This window comes from Belonocnema kinseyi, chromosome 5 (assembly GCF_010883055.1).
Source record: "Belonocnema kinseyi isolate 2016_QV_RU_SX_M_011 chromosome 5, B_treatae_v1, whole genome shotgun sequence".
Classification (NCBI taxonomy): domain Eukaryota; kingdom Metazoa; phylum Arthropoda; class Insecta; order Hymenoptera; family Cynipidae; genus Belonocnema; species Belonocnema kinseyi.
The window spans coordinates 94,329,370-94,346,259 of record NC_046661.1 but is presented as its reverse complement, the minus strand read 5'-3'; the positions used below and the strand labels follow the sequence as shown (position 1 = coordinate 94,346,259).

The following is a 16,890-nucleotide window of genomic DNA, read 5'->3' as shown; positions in this document are numbered from 1 at the left end:
CGGCCATCGATACCAAAATTTCGGTGCGAATATTTCACGGCCTAATTTAAAACCAAATATAGATTTTGGCAAATTTCGAACAGAAAATGGAGAAGGGTTTTAAGAATTTTGAATGGATTGAGAAGAATAAAAAATTTCTTAGGAAAATTGAAAATGATTTTTGTTTTTTTGAAAAATGAATGTCAAGAGAATATTTAAAAACATTTAGAAAGATTTACAAAATTATCAAAAATGAATGTTTGAATTTGGCAGGATTAAAAAAAAGTTAAAATAAATTTAAATGATTTTAAAAGATGTTTAGAAGGTCTGAAAAATTTTTTTTAAATATTAAAAATAAAAAAAATGTAAAACAACGTGTAGACGTTTCGAGGTTTTGAAGTACTTTAAGGATTTTTAAACTATTTAAAATAAAACAATTTAAATTTTAATTTGAGAAGTGTTCAGTTTATGAAAAATATAATCGTTCCATTTTTAATGTTTCTTGTTTGTTTAAAATTGCTTAACATGATAGAATTAAAAAAAATTGTAATTCATTGATTGATTCTTTGATTTACTTCGCGTGTTTTAATTTGCAGCTCAGTTTTTATTACTTCAAATGAAAAAATTTTTAGTTTAAAGTTCGATTTTTTAAATTTCATTAACCCGGTAAAATGTTTGCGATCCCGGAAAAAAACCGGGAATATTTTCCCTTGTTGAAAACGGCCACCCTGTATTTAATTCTGCGTAGAAAATATTGTGTGTAAGCAATATGTTTTGTGTAAAATATATCTTTTATAGAATATATTTGTGTAGGAGTGGGTGATAATTGAAAGAAAATATCTGAATAATAATTTTTCCAGAGAAAGATGGATACAGACGAGAAAGAGAAGGATTCTCCAGTGAAATTTGAACTCTCATTTTCCTCCCTCGAGTTCGATGTTGACGATGTCGACGATTTCGAACAAGATGATTCCTCGGATTCGGAGAGTTCAGAGACAGCTGGATTGGAAATAGATGTGTCTGAGATTGATGACTATGGTTCTAGAAAAGAACGAATTAAACGAGAAGCTGTTCAGGATGTCTCAGTTTTCAACGAAATGGAAGAAGAAATCGAGAGGCAGTTGGACGCAAAAGCTGCTAGAACTAATTTAACAGCCACTAATGTTAAAAACCTTTTGCGAAATGTCATCATAAATGAACACATGGTGGCTATGGTCAATAGGACACTCAATAAGTCCGACGATGACGATGACATCTGCTTGCCGAAAATTACACGAGCAAAAGCGAGGTATGTTCACAAACGAGGTTTTCCAAAAGATTTTAAAAAATGTGAGGTATTTTTAAAAGTTCCAAGGAATTTTCAAGAGATTTAAAAACTTTCAATTGATTATTAAAGAATAAATGAAATTGGGATACTTTTCAAAATTCCATAGAATTTTCAAGAAATTGAAAAACTTTTAAAGAATTCCAAAAGATTAAAAAATGTATGGCATTCTTAAAAAATTGTCAGGAATTTTAAAAATCTTTACAAAGGTTCTGGGGAGTTTCAAACATTTTAAAGGATTTGAAACATCTTAGTGTATTTCTAATAAATTTCAATAACTTTATTAATTTTAATAAATCTAAAGGATTATAGAATATTTAAAAAACTGCCAATAAGTTTTCAAGCGATTTAAAAACTTTCAAGGATTTCCAAAAGATTAAAAAAAATGTGAGTTACTTAAAAAAATTCCAAAGAATTTTCAAGATATTTAAAAACTTTCAAATGATTCCAAAAGATTATAAATATTCAAGGTACTTGTAAGATTTCCAAGTAATTCTAAAGAAATTAAAAAACTTAAAGAATTACAGGAAATTAAAAAATTGATATTTTTAAAATTGCAAGTAATTATCAAAATCTTCACCAATTTTCAGGGGATTTAGAAAAAATGTGAGGTACTTTTAAAAATTCCAAGTGATTTTCAAGAGATTTAAAAACTTTCAAATGATTCCAAAAGATTATAAAATTTTAAGTTACTTTTAAAAATTCCGAGGAATTTTCAAGAGATTGGAAAACTTTCAAAGAATTCCAAAAGATTAAAAAATGTATGATATTTTTAAAAATTGCAAGGAATTTTAAAAATCTTTAAAAATGTTCATGGGAGTTTCAAACGTTTTAAAGGATTTGAAACATCTTAGTATATTTTTAATTGATTTGAATAATTTAATTGATTTTAATAAATCTAAAGGATTATAAAATATTTAAAAAACTGCCAATATGTTTTCAAGATATTCAAAAACTTTCAAATGATTCCAAACAAATTATAAATATTCAAGGTACTTGTAAAAATTCCAAGTAATTTTCTAGAAATTAAAAAACTTAAAGAATTACAGGAAGTTAAAAAATTGATGATATTTTTAAAATTGCAAGGAATTGTCAAAATCTTCACCAATTTTCATGGGATTTTAAAATATTTTAAACGATTTGATCAATCTTAGGGTATTTTTAATAGATTCCAATAAATTTAAATGATTTCAATAAATCTAAAATATTATAGAATATTTTAAAAACAGTAAATGAGTTTTCAAGAGATTAAAAAAAATTTCATGTTTTTCCAAAAGATTGAAAAAATGTGAGATACTTTAAAAAATTCCAAGGAATTTTTAAGAGATTTAAAAGCTTTCAAAGAATTCCAAAAAATTAAAAAATTGATGATATTTTAAAAAATTGCAAGGAATTTTAAAAATCTTTAAAAATGTTCATGGGAGTTTCAACCGTTTTAATGGTTTGAAACATCTTAGTATATTTTTAATTGATTTCAATAATTTAATTGATTTTAATAAATCTAAAAGATTACAGAATATTTAAAAAAACTGCCAATAAGTTTTCAAGATATTTAAAAACTTTCAAATAATTCCAAAAAATTAAAAAATTGATGATATTGTTAAAAATTGCAAGGAATTGTCCAAATCTTTACCCATTTTGAGGGGATTTTAAAATATTTCAAACGATTTGATCAATCTTAGTATATTTTTAATAGATTTCAATAAATTTAAATGATTTCAATAAATCTAAAAGATTATAGAATATTTTAAAAACTGTAAATGAGTGTTCAAGAGTTTAAAAAATTTCAAGGTTTTCCAAAAGATTAAAAAAATTTAAGGTACTTTTTAAAATTCCAAGGAATTTTCAAGAGATTTAAAAACATTCAGAGGATTCCAAAAGATTGAAAAAATGTATGGTATTTTTAAAAATTACAAGGAATTATCAAAATCTTTAACAATTTTCAGGGGAGTTAAACAAATTTTATGGGATTTGAAGCATTTTAGTGAATTTTTAATAGATTTAAATAATTGAAGATGATTTCAAAAAACCTTAAAATTTTTAAAATATTTTTAAAAGTTCCATTGAATATTCAACAGATTAAGAACTTTTTTAGGGATTCCAAAGGATTTAAACATTTTTAATGCACTTTAAAAAAATCCAAGCAATTTTCAAGCCATTGAAAAAACTTTCAAAGGATTCCAAAAGATTAAAAAAATTTAAGGTATTTTTAAAATCTACAAATTTTCAAGGTATTTTAAAACATTTAAAATGATTTGATACATCTTAGTGTATTTTTAATAGATTTCAATCAATTTAAATGATTTTAATCAATCTAAAACATTATAGAATATTTTAAAAACTGTAAATAAGTTTTCAACTCAGAATTAAAGTAATAAAATATTATTTTATTAGTCTAATTCTGAGTTGTAACAGGAAATTTGTGAAAAAATCAGAATTCTTGCTTGGAATAGAGAATTGTTCAAAATAATGACAATTCTGACTCGTAGCAGTGATTTTTCGAAAGGAATTATAATTTTAAGTTGCAACATAAAATTCCAGTAAAGATATATCCCGTGAAAAATGATAATTTTGTCTTTTTTACGAGTAATTTTGTAAAGAATAATAATTTTAACTTTAAAAAGACCATTTCCACAAGGAAGAAGAATTTTGACTTTTGGACAGGGATTTTTTTTAAGGAATCAGAGTTCTGAGATAGAACTCAGAATTTGCTTAGAGAATTATAATTTGAATTTTAGGTTCACTTTAGAATTTTAGAAAGTTTCCGCTAAGAAAAAAGGAATTTTTATTCTGATTTAGAAGAAGGGAATTTAAAATATCCCTGTTTCAAGTTTGTATGCGTCAAAATTTGAAAATTATAATTTTTTTCTTGGTTCAAATAATTTTTGACATGGATTGGGAAATTTAGTAAAATAGTTTTAATTCTGATTTAAAAAAAAAAACTATTTACAAAAACAATCTCTGTTCCAATTCAGCATTCGTCAGATTTCGAAAATTGCTTCTTGAAAATCAAAATTTTTAAAAAGTAAAACATTCTTTTTTTTACAAATAAAAATTTGTCAGAATTTAAAACTTCCCTCTTTAAAAATTTTAGAAAAAGGGAGTTACTATATTTCTGAATTATAATAGAAAATTTCGTAATGAATATAATTCTGACTTGAAATAAGGAACGTTTGTAATAAATATAATTGTGACTTAGTATAAGAATTTTTCTAAATGAATACTATTTTTCTCTTGGAATAGTTCATTTGTTATAGAAAACGGAAAATTTTGAAAAATAATTTTAATTGTCAGTTTAAAATAATAATAATTACAAAAACAATCCCTGTATTTAAAAATTTTTTTTTCTTGCAAATAAAAATTTAACAGGATTTGAAGCTTGCCTCTTTCAAATTTTAGAAAAGGATTTTACTGTACTGAATTACGATAGAAAATGTTGTAAATCAATACAATTTTTACTTTAAACAGGTAATTTTTGAAATGAATTTAATTGGGACTTTGTATAAGAAATTTAAAAAAAGAATTATAATTATGAGTTCTTACGGGGAATAAATAAATTCAATTTCTTTAAAATCCCCGCAAAGATTTATAACTTTCAATTGTGAAGAGGCTATTTTTTATTTGCAATTGTACATATTTAAAAATAATTCTAATTCTAATTTATAAAATAATTATTTACAAAAACAATCCCTCTTCCAAGTCACGATTTGTCAGATTTTGAAAAAAGCTTGTTCCAAATCAGAATTTGTTTTGAATTTAAACATTATTTTTTTTTTGCAAATAAAAATTTGACTGAATTTAAAACTTTCCTCATAAAAATTTTAGAAAAAGGAGTCGTTTTATTTCTAAAATTTAAATAAATAAATATTATTCGGATTTTATACAAGGAACTTTTGCAAATAAGTATAATTGTGACTTGGGACAGAGAATTTTGTTAAAGAATTATAGTTTTGACTTTTATTATTATTTACTTAGAACAAAGAATTTTTAACATAAAACGGAAATTTTGAAAAATAGCTTTAATTCTAATTTAGAAGAAGATAATTTAAAAAAAAACTTTGTTAAAATTCAAAATTATAATTCTTTTCCAAAATTCTCTATTCCAGATCAGAATTGTAATTCTTAAAACCAAAAATGATCTGATCTTCCAACTCTAAATTATAATTTTATTTTCAAAATTTTCTCCTCCAACACATTAATCTTAATCTGTTAAAATATTTAGAAATGTCTAGACATCTTGAAAAATCGTTTGACCTTTTTTAAATTCACCGGGAAAAATTAGCAGTTGACCCGAAGAAAACCGGGAATTGGCTGGAAATTCAAAATCATCCTTCGGATAGACACCCCGATTTATTTATTGTTATTATTGAGCCTTTATTTGCTTTATTTAGAGAATTGGGACCGATAGCACAACCAAAAATTCCCTGGGCACTTACTCCTTTGGAAACATCTTCATCGGATGTTCAAACTTTGATTGATAATGACCTGCCGGAAGATTCTTCGGATGAGGAATACAGACCAGATCAAGATCAAGATCAAGATCAGGATCAAGATCAAGATCAGCAGAGCGACGATGAAAGGGAAGCTGATAATTCTCTTGGCAGCGATCTGGATTCACAACCATCAACGCCAGCAAATTCTACTGACAATTCTTCATTCGCGGAACAAGAAAATTTAACAGACGTTCAATACGACTCTGAAGGAGTTTTTAAAATTCCTGGGTATTGTAGAATACATTTTTTTTTTACCGATAAAACTATTTTACTAATATTTCGAAAAAAGATTAAACTAAAGACACTATTTTCTGAAAAAAAATGTCTGCTTATTCCACTATTTCTTTATTTTTGCATTAAAAATATTTTTGAACTCTCTTCGCTAATTGGCTACAATTTATCTCAACGAAAAAATGAATTCTGAACCAATTTTATTAATTTTACAACAGAAGAGTTGAAATTTCTACTAATTTGTTGAATTTTCACCAGAAAATGTAATAATTGATATTTGAATAAAATTTGTTTTTTATTTTAAATTAAAAACAGTTGAAAACAACCAAAAGCGACAAATATTTAACAAACTATTTGAATCTTTCAACTAGAAAAGATTAATTTTCAATCATAGAGTTAGATTTTAAACTTAAAAAATTAATTTTTTATAAAAAATACAAATTGTTAAGAAAGACACTATTTTCTACCAAATATTTAAATTTTTAACCAAAGAGGATTCATTTTTCTACTGGAATCACGAATTTCTAACAAAATACTTGAATTTTTAATTAAAACCATTGAGTATTCTAATATTACGTCACGTTCGGTCGGTAACGTCAAAATCTGTAAGGCTATACTACTTGGTGGACTGCAAAACATTGTTTAAATAGGAGTTTGACTAAAATTAATTAATTTCGGCTTAATAAAGTAAAAAATCGTGATATGCATTTGACTTTAAGAAAGAAAAGCCATTTATTTCATTATTGTTGGCAATCTGGAAAATGTTCTATCAGGCAATCATCACGAAAAAATATAATTTGCCGTAATTAAGGTTATAACCTCAATTGCCGGCGACTTATGTGATAATAATTTTCGATAATTAGTGATTTTAAGTAGTTTCATATCAAATAAATTTATATCAAAGAGACTTTAGAAGATTTAAAAAGACTTTAAGTTATCTTAGGGTTTCTGAAGAGATTTTTAACGGTTTCAGAAAATTTGAAAGGACTTTAAAAGAATACAGAAAAATTGAACGACTTTGAAGGAATTTTAAAGATTCTTTTAAGAATCCAAAAAGTTTTAAGGATTTGCAAGAGATTTAATCAAATTTTAAGGCAGTTTAGGTGATTTCAAAGAATGTTAAGCGAGTTACTGAAAAGTTCTTTAAAAAGATTTTAATGAATTTGAAGAGATTTCAAGGGATGTAATTTTTTTAATATTTTAAGGAATTTAAGAAAACTCAAAGGATTTTAATTAACTGTACTGAAGTTCGAAAATTGTAAATGATTTTAAAGAAGTTGAAGGAATGTCAAACAAATTAGGAGTAAAAGGATTTAAAAAAAAATTTAAGAATTTCTGAAAATTCAAGTGATTTTAAGGAATTACTATAGGGACTTGACGGGATTTCATGATTTTTTTTTAAGGATTTAAAAATAATTCAAAAAAATTTCAAGATTTACAGTAAATTTAAAAAAAAAAATAAGACAGTTTAAGTGATTTTAAAGACTTTAAAGCTATTTAAAAAGTTTAAAAAAAAGTTATTTAAAAAGATTTTAATAAATTTGAAAAGACATCGAGGGATTTTAAAAAAATCTATAAATCAAGGATTTTCAAGAGATTTAAAGGAATCTTAAAGTTTATTTTTAAAGGATGTGAAAATAATTCGAAAAGATTGCAAGATTCACAAGAAATTTTATAAGATTTTACGAACTTTTAGTGATTTTAAGGAAAGTCGAGCGAGTTATTGAAAAGTTATTAAAACAAATGTAATAAATTTTATGAGATTTGAAGGGTATTTAAAGAAATTAATTGATTTAGGGATTTTCAAGAGATTTTAAGAAGCCTAAGAAAATTTAAAGGATTTTGGATTTAAAAGATTTGAATTAATTTTAGTCAATTTTACAATATTTTTAATTATTTCAAAGAAGTTGAAGTGAGTTCAAAGAAATTAGGAGGACTTTCAGGATTTTCAATAAATTTTACGATATTTCTAAGTATTCTAGTGATTTTAAGGAATTACTACTAGGGACTTGGCGGAATCTTCAAGTTTCTCCTTAAAGGATTTAAAAATAATTTAAAAATAATTCAAAAAGTTTGAAGGATTTACAAGTTATTTTGTAAAATTTTAAGACGGTTTTAGTGGTCTTAAAAAATTTTAATTGAGTTTTTGAAAACTTATTTAAAAAGATTTGAATGAATTTGAATAAAATTCAAACATTTTAAGGATTTAAAAGAGATTTAAAAGAATTTAAGAAAGTTTAAAGGATTTTAAGAGATTTAAATCAATTTCGAGAAACTTCGAAAAATTTTAAATGTTTGAAAGAAGATGAAGGGATTACAAAAAATTTGGAAGAGTTATGATTATCAAGAAATCTTACAGGATGTCTGAGAGTTCAAGTGATTTTAAGGAATAACTAGGTTCTTGACGGGATTTTAAAGTTTATTTTTAAAGGATTAAAAAATATTTCTATAAGTTTTAGTGACTTTAAAGAATGTTAAGCAATTAATTTAAAAGTTATTTGAAAATATTGTAAGTTATTTCCCAAAATGTAAAGATTTTAAGGCTTGTCAAGAGATATAAAGGAATTTAAGAATATTTTTAAAATTTTACGTGATTAAAATTAATTTTAGTCAATTTCGAGATACTTCGAAAGATTTGAAATTATTGCAAAAAATTTGTAGGGATTTAAAAAACTGTCGGAGAAGTTTAAGAATTTTCTGATCATTTTTGTTTCCTCAAAGTGCAAAACTAATATGTTGACATCTTTCAAAAACAGACTTTAACGAACAATCAAAATTCAAAAAAATTGACCTCCAACTATCCCAAAAATGCAACCTAACCACAATCACGGCACATTATATTTTTTCTTGATGGATTGTCCAAATCGCACATTTCCCCAATTGCTAACAATAATTAACGAAATGGCTTTTCTATCTGAGAAGCAAAGCCATATCACGATTTCACACTTACTTTCGTCTACAAAAATGAATTTTAGTCAAACTCCTATCTAATCAATGCTTTCCAGTCCACCAAGTGGTATAGCCTTATAGATTTCGACGTTACCGACCGAGTATGACAAAATGTTAGAATACTCAGTTCGTTTGAAAACAAAGAAGGCGAGTTTCCTACAAAAGAGTGAAGTTTTCAACAAAATAGTTCATATATAAACCACAGGAGATTTTAATTTTAACCCTTTCCGGCATACATTTTTCAGGGAAACGAGTTTTCATGAAAATTTGTACATAGGGGTTTTTGGGGTCACTGATTACGAATCTAAACTCAGATTTTGAAAATTCAAAATGGCGGTTCCAATATGGCGGCTAATGTTTGCCATATTTTTTTATTTTTTCTGAAAATTGGTATACGGGGGTTTTTGGGATCACTGATCACGAATATGAACTCAGATTTAGAAAATTCAAAATGGTGGATCCAATATGGCGACTTAAATTTGGAATATTTTTTTAAGAATTGGTATACAGGTGTTTTTTGTAGTCGCTAATCACGAATCCGAACTCAGATTTTGAACATCCAAAATGGCGGGCCAAAATTCAAAATATTTCTAAATTGTTTTTTGAATGTTGGCACAGGCAGGGGGTCGCTGATCTTGAATCTGTATTTAAAATGACAAATATTTAGAATATTGAGGTTTGAAAAAACATACACCTACTCACCTAAAACATGGATTAGTACCAATTTTCTGAATTTTCAAAATCTAAATTCAGATTTGTGATCAGTGACTCCAAAAATCCTTGTACACTAATTTTTTAAAAAATCCAGAAAACTTTATTATTTTTGCCGCCATCTTGGATCCACCATTTTAAATTTCTAAAATCTGAGTTGATATTCGTGATGACACTCCTTTTTAATATAAAATTAATCTGCTTTATTAAAAATTCAACTATTCGGTTACAAATTTATTTATTTTGTAGAAAATCAATCTTCTGGGCTTAAAATTCAACGATTTGGTTCAAAGTTGATGTATTTTTTTTTTTTTTTTTTTTTTTGAAAAGATGTCTACTTAATAGAAGATTAATCTTCTTCTTTGAAAATTCAACTATTCGGTTAATAATTTATTAATTTTGTTGAAAATTCATATTGTTTTTGTAGAAAATCAAATTTTTGTTGTTGGAAATTCAACTAATCGGTTGAAAATTTATCTTTTTTACCTAAAGTTTGAACTACTGAACCGCTGTGATCCCTGATAATTTTTTCGGTACGAATAGCAGGACCTGGAAAATAGATTTTCCAAGATTTTTTATTACGTGAGTTGAGGATTTAAGATTGTATTTTAAAAATTAATCTTCTTTTCTTTAATTCAACTATTATTGATTTAAAATAAAAATATCTTTTAGTTGAAATATTTACTATTACATTTTTCATTGAAAATTCATCTTTATATGTTGAAAATTCGCCTATTCCATTTTTGCTTAAAAAGTGATATTTTTTAGCTTTAAAATTCAACTATTGGGTTGAAAATGTATGTAATTTATTTAAAATTCCTCTTTTTTAGTACATAATTAATTTTCTTGTCTGAAAATTCATCTAGTCGGTTACAAATTTATTTATTTTTTAGAAAATGTATATTTTCTTATAGAAAATCAATTTTCTTGGTTGAAAATTCAACTATTTGGTTCAAAGTTGACCTATTTTGTTGAGAATTTGTCTATTTGGAAGAAAGTTAATCTTCTTGTTTGAAAATTCAACTATTCGTTTAATAATTTATTCATTTGTAGAAATTACTCATTGTTTTTGTAGAAAATCAATTTTTTTGTTGTTGAAAATTCAACTATTAAGTTCAAAGTTGACCTATTTTGTTGAGAATTTATCTATTTGGTAGAAAATTAACCTGCTTGGTTAAAAATTCAACTATTCGGTTACAAATTTATTTATTTTGTAGAAAATTCGTATTTTCTGGTAGAAAATCAATTTTCTTGGTTGAAAGTCCAACTATTAAGTTCAAATTTGCCCTTTTTGGTTGAGAATTTGTCTATTTGATAGAAAATTAATCTTCTTCTTTGAAAATTCAACTATTCGTTTAATAACTTATTTATTTTGTAGAAATTACTAATTGTTTCTGTAGAAAATCAATTTATTTGGTTGAAAATTCAACTATTAAGTTCAAAGTTGACCTATTTTGTTGCGAATTTATCTATTTGATAGAAAATTAATCTTCTTGGTTAAAAATTCAACTATTCGGTTAAAAATTTATTTATTTTGTAGAAAATCAATCTTCTTGGTTTAAAATTCGACTATTTGGTTCAAAGTTGATGTATTTTTTTTTAAACCGTCTACTTTATAGAAAATTAATCTTCTTCTTTGAAAATTAAACTATTCTGTTACTAATTTATTAATTTGGTTAGAAAAATTCATATTGTTCTTGTAGAAAATCAAATTTTTGTTGTTGAAAATTCAACTATTTGGTAGAAAATTAATCTTCTTGGTTAAAAATTCAACTATTCGGTTAAAAAATTATTTAATTTGTATAAAATTCGTATTTTCTGGTAGAAATCGATTTTCTTGGTTGAAATCCAACTATTAAGTTTAAAGTTGTCCTATTTTGTTGAGAATTTGTCTATTTGGTAGATAATTCGTATTTTCTTGTTTGAAAATTCAACTTTTCTGTCAATAATTAATTCATTTTTTGGAAAATTCGCATTTTTTTTGTAGAAAATTAATTTCTTTGCTTAGGAATCCAACTATTAAGTTCAAAGTTAATTTATTTTGTTAAGAATTTCTCTATTTGGTAGAAAATTAATCTTCTTCGAAAATTCAACTATTCGTTTAATAACTTATTCATTTTGTAGAAATTACTGATTTATTTTGTAGAAAATTCGTATTTTCTGGTAGAAAATCAATTTTTTTTTTGTTGAAAATCCGACTATTTAGTTTAAAGTTAATGTATTTTGTTGGGGATTTGTCTATTTGGTAGAAAATTAATCTTCTTGTATGAAACTTCATCTATTTGTTTAATAATTTATTCATTTTGTAGAAATTACTCATTGTTTTTGTAGAAAATCAATTTTGCTGTTTTTGAAAGTTCAACTATTAGGTTCAAAGTTGACCTATTTTGTTGAGAATTTATCTATTTGGTAGAAGATTAATCTTCTTAGTTCAAAATTCAGCTATTTGGTTAATATTTGATTTATTAATTTAAAAAATACTAATTGTTTTTGTAGAAAATCAATTTATTTGGTTAAAAATTCAACTGTTTAGTTCAAAGTTGTGCTATTTTGTTGAGAATTCGTCTATTTGGTAGAAAATTAATTTTCTTGGTTAAAAATTCAATTATTCGGTTAATAATTGATTTATTAATTTCTAAAATACCAATTGTTTTTGTAGAAAATCAATTTCTTGTTGAAAATTCAACTATTTGGTTCAAAGTTGTGCTATTTTGTTGATAATTCGTCTATTTGCAAGAAAATTAATCTTCTTGTTTAAAAATTCAACTATTCGGTTAAAAAATTATTTAATTTGTAGAAAATTCGTATTTTCCGGTAGAAAATCAATTTTCTTGGTTGAAAATTCAACTATTTGATTCAAATTTGCCCTTTTTGGTTGAGAATTTGTCTATTTGGTAGAAAATTAATCTTCTTCTTTGAAAATTCAACTATTCGTTTAATAACTTATTCATTTTGTAGAAATTACTCATTGTTTTTGTAGAAAATCAATTATTTTTGTTGAAAATTCAACTATTTATTTCAAAGTTGATGTATTTTATTGAGAATTCGTCTATTTGGTAGAAAATTAATCTTCTTTTTTGAAAATTCATTTTTTTTTTAACACAAAAAAATGAATTGCTGAACCGCTGTGATCTCTGTGAATTTTTTCGGTAGGAATAGCAGGACCTAGAAAAGAGATTTCCCAAGATTTTTTTTTCGCTACGTGTAGACACTCCTTTTGCTGATTATAAAAAAAAAGAAATGATTTAATTTTCAGAATTCCTCATGTGCCAACAGAAGAGGAGAGCATTGGGCAAAGAACTCGCTCGAAAGTTTGCCTCGTTGAAACGCCTTTGGAGTATTTTGAAAATGCATTTATCCCACCGGATATTAATGTCGACATGTATGATGACGGACGCAATCTTGAAGAAGACTATCGCCAATTCTTGCAGGATTTTACTCTCCCTTTGCCTGAAGAAGTCAACGTCGAGGACGATCCAGAAGCTGATCCCGAGTATAATTATTACGAAGAAGATGAGCAATGTAAGTTTTTAACCGTAATCGTATTTTCTCTCTTTATTAATAATAATTACATTATTTAAATTTCGCGGGAAAATTTATCGCTTCATTTATGGAAAGGGCGCTTAATTCAAAGGTTAAAAGAAGTAAAAGCAATAGAAAATATATTATTTGCATTAAAGAATGACTCATTTAGGGTTGCTGCAATATCCCATTAAAAATTTTTTTAAATATGGAACCAAACATACACATAGAAGATTAGTGATATGAATAAAAAGAAAATTTTGTTTTTAAATACATTTTCAACACTTTTTGGTTATATTTTCAAGCCAAAAAGGTAGATTTTCAACCTAAGAAATTAATTTTGATCGAATATATTGAATCTTGAACCAAAAATATGAATTTTTAACCAAATAGTTGAATTTTCAACCCAAAAGATTAATTTTCTACAAAAAAAAACTCTTTTCCAACAAAAAACTTTAATTTACATCTTCAGTTTAAAAAAATTAGTTCTTAAATAAAAAGAAACGAATTTTAAGACAGAGAAGTTTATATTCAACCCCAGTGATGAAATTTCAAACGAAAATATTAGTTTTTAACCCGATAGTTGAATTTCCAAACCAAAAGATTAATTTCGCACCAAAAAAGAGTCGTTTTCAAAAAAGACATGAATTTTCATATAAAAAAGACCATTTTTCAACCAAAATTTAGAATGATTAAAATAGTAGAAAAATAAATGTTCGACAAAAAAACGATTTTTTAACAAACCAGTTTTTTTATTCAAAAAAATTAGTCCTAAACCAAAATTAAAAGAATAAAATTTTCAGTTAGAACAATAAATTTCCAACCAAAAAAGTGAAGTCTCGAGAAAATGATTCAATTTTAAAGCCAAAAGATGAATTTTCTACCAAAAAAGATACAGTTTTAATAAAATGTGTAAATTTTCAACTAAAAAATATAAATTTACAAACCAAAACTAGAATAGTTCAATTTGCAGTTACTACAGAAAATTTTTAAGGGAAAAAACGAGTTTTCAGCCAAATTAATTTTTTTTCGACTAAAAATATAATTTTCAAGCAAAAATGGAATTATTACAGCTTCAGCTAAAAAAATTAGTTTTATCATTAAAAGCAAAGAATTTTTAACCAGAGTGATGACTTTTCAACCAAAAATATGAATTTTTGTCCAAATAGTGAAATTTTTAACCTAAACAACGAATTTTCGATATAAAATAACGAATTGCTAACTAAATATTTTTTTTTCCAACCTAAGAAATGAATTTTTGACAAAAAATAGAATAGTACTATTTTCAACAAAATAGAACATTTTTTAACGAACAAGATTACATTAAATAGAAGCATTACATTTTTAGTTCAAAAAATCAATTTTCAACCAAAAAAATAAAATCTCAACAAATTAATTCCATTTTAAACCCAAAACTAGAATAGTTTAATTGAAAGTTAGGAAAAAAAATTTTGAACAAAAAAAAACGAGCTTTCTGCCGCACTAATTACTTTTCAACTAAAAATATAAATTTTAAATCAGTAATTGACATCTTCAATAAAAAAAATTAATTTTAAAATAAAAATAAACGACTTTTCAGGCATAGAAATTAATTTTTAATCACAGTAATGAATTTTCAACAAAAAATATGCATTTTTGACCAAAGAGTGGAATTTTCAATGCAACATATGAAATTTGTGTAACACAAAAAAGAGTTTTTAACTAAATATATTTTTTTCAACCATACAAATGTATCATGTTTAGATTGAACTATTTGATGGAAAATATATCTTTTTTAGATGCAAATTCAGATATTTTGTTGATCTTTTGGATTGAAAATTCAACTATTTTCTTGAAAATTCGTTTTTTCCTAAATTAAAATTTGTGTTTCAAATGAAAATGTAACGCTCACATTTTCTCTTTAAAATTTTTATTTTTGGATTAAAAAATTCATTTATTTGATTAAAAACTCGTATTTTTCTAAACTCCTTCTTTCGTAGAAAAGTAATTTCATTAGTTAAAACTTTACGTTTTCGGTTAAAAATTAATTTCTTTGGTTTAAAATTAATTTTTATGAAAGTTATTTTTCTTCTTGGTTGAAAATTCCACTTTTCAATTCAAAATGCATATTTTTTAAATGAAAATTCATGTAGTTTGTTGAATGTTTGTCTTTTTTTGCTAGAAAATTATCTTTTGGGTTGAAAACTTAACTTTTTTGTTAGAAATTTATATGTTTCAGTTTTAAATTCATTTTTTAATCGAAGACTCATTACTCTGGTTGGAAATTTAATTATTTTTTTGAAAATTCCTTTTTCTTTGGTCGAAAATTAATTGTTTTAACGAAAAATTCAATCCTTAATTCGAATCCCTTGTTGAATATTTATGTTTTTAGTTGAAAAATCAACTGCTTCGATTCAAGATTCATCATTCTAGATTAAAATTAATATTTTTTATTTAAAATTCAACTATTCCAGTAGAAAATTCATTCTTGTAGATAAAAGTTCATTAATTTCGTTAATTTTTCAGTTTAAAATTCAAATATTTGATTAAAAAGTTCTCTTTTTTAGTTAAATATTCAACAATTTCTTTAAAAAATCATATCTTTCCTTGAAAAATCGTGTTTTTTGGTAAAAAATTTCATTTTTTTTATTTAAAATCAATCTTCTTTTTTGAAAACTCATCTTTTTCTTTGAAAATTTTTGTATTTTTTGTCAGAAAATTAATCTTTTCGGTTGAAAATTCAAGTATTTGATTAAAACGCAATTTTTTTAGTTTAAAATCTAACTATTTGAATGAAAACTCATTTTTTAAAGTTAAAAATTAATCTTTTTAAAATGAAAATTTAACTATTCCATTTTTGCTTTAAAATGTATCATGTTTATTTGAAAGTACATTTACTGTATTAAAACCCCGTCTTCTTTCGTAGAAAAGTAATCTCATTAGTTGAAACTTTATCTTTTTGGTTAAAAATAATTTTCTTTGAAAGTTCATTTTCTTCTTGGTTGAAAATTCCACGATTTAATTGAAAATGCATATTTTTAGATGAAAATTCATGTATTTTGTTTCAAGTTGGTCTTTTTTTAGCTAGAAAACTTATATTTTGGGTTGAAAATTTAACTATTTTATTGAAAATTCGTTTTTTTTTCAATCAAATATTATTATGTTTTTACTGAAAATGTAACTCTTCATTTTTGCTTTAAAATAGATCTTTTTGAGTTTAAAATTAATTCATTTGGTTAAAAACTTGACTTTTTTTGGTTGACAGTGAATTTATTCCTTGACCGGGAATTTTACGAATTTTCAGAAGAAAAATTTGCCCATGTTTGATTTCTGCAACTTTTTCAATAATTAAAGTATAAAAAACTGAACAATAATTGGTTTGACAAAACGATTCTAAATCCGTTCGAAATTTGAGAATTTCCAGATTGTAACTGTTTGAATTCGAAAGTCTTAATACGAATTGAGATTTATATAATATCATTTATTCCGATAATTTTATTTTAAAATAACAATTTTAATGATTCATCAATAAAATATTTTTAATTCAAACTTTTAAGTCTTCCTTTATAATATTTTTTGTATTTAATTGAATAAAGAAATTTATTATTATATTGTTTTTTTTAGTTTTCTTAGCCAATAAAAATTTCACTTTTCATTTAAGACGAGTAGATTGAACACAAATATATGTAAAAGTAAACAATT

General features: G+C 24.5%; 2 protein-coding genes across 3 annotated transcripts in view; one reads left to right on the top strand and one right to left on the bottom strand.

Annotated features, from left to right (window-relative positions):
- The window catches only part of LOC117172626, an 82,555-nt gene that overhangs the window by 4,806 nt on the left and 60,859 nt on the right, over positions 1–16,890 (top strand). For both annotated transcript variants that reach the window (XM_033360726.1, XM_033360725.1), the window contains exons 2-4: positions 840–1,267; positions 5,695–6,024; positions 12,944–13,209. In XM_033360726.1, the coding sequence (XP_033216617.1) occupies positions 846–1,267; positions 5,695–6,024; positions 12,944–13,209 (1,018 nt within the window). In that variant the 5' untranslated portion in view covers positions 840–845. The remainder of the gene's footprint in view (positions 1–839; positions 1,268–5,694; positions 6,025–12,943; positions 13,210–16,890) is intronic.
- LOC117172627 (ejaculatory bulb-specific protein 3-like) overlaps positions 1–16,890 on the bottom strand; it is a 46,481-nt gene that overhangs the window by 11,994 nt on the left and 17,597 nt on the right. The window lies entirely within an intron of this gene.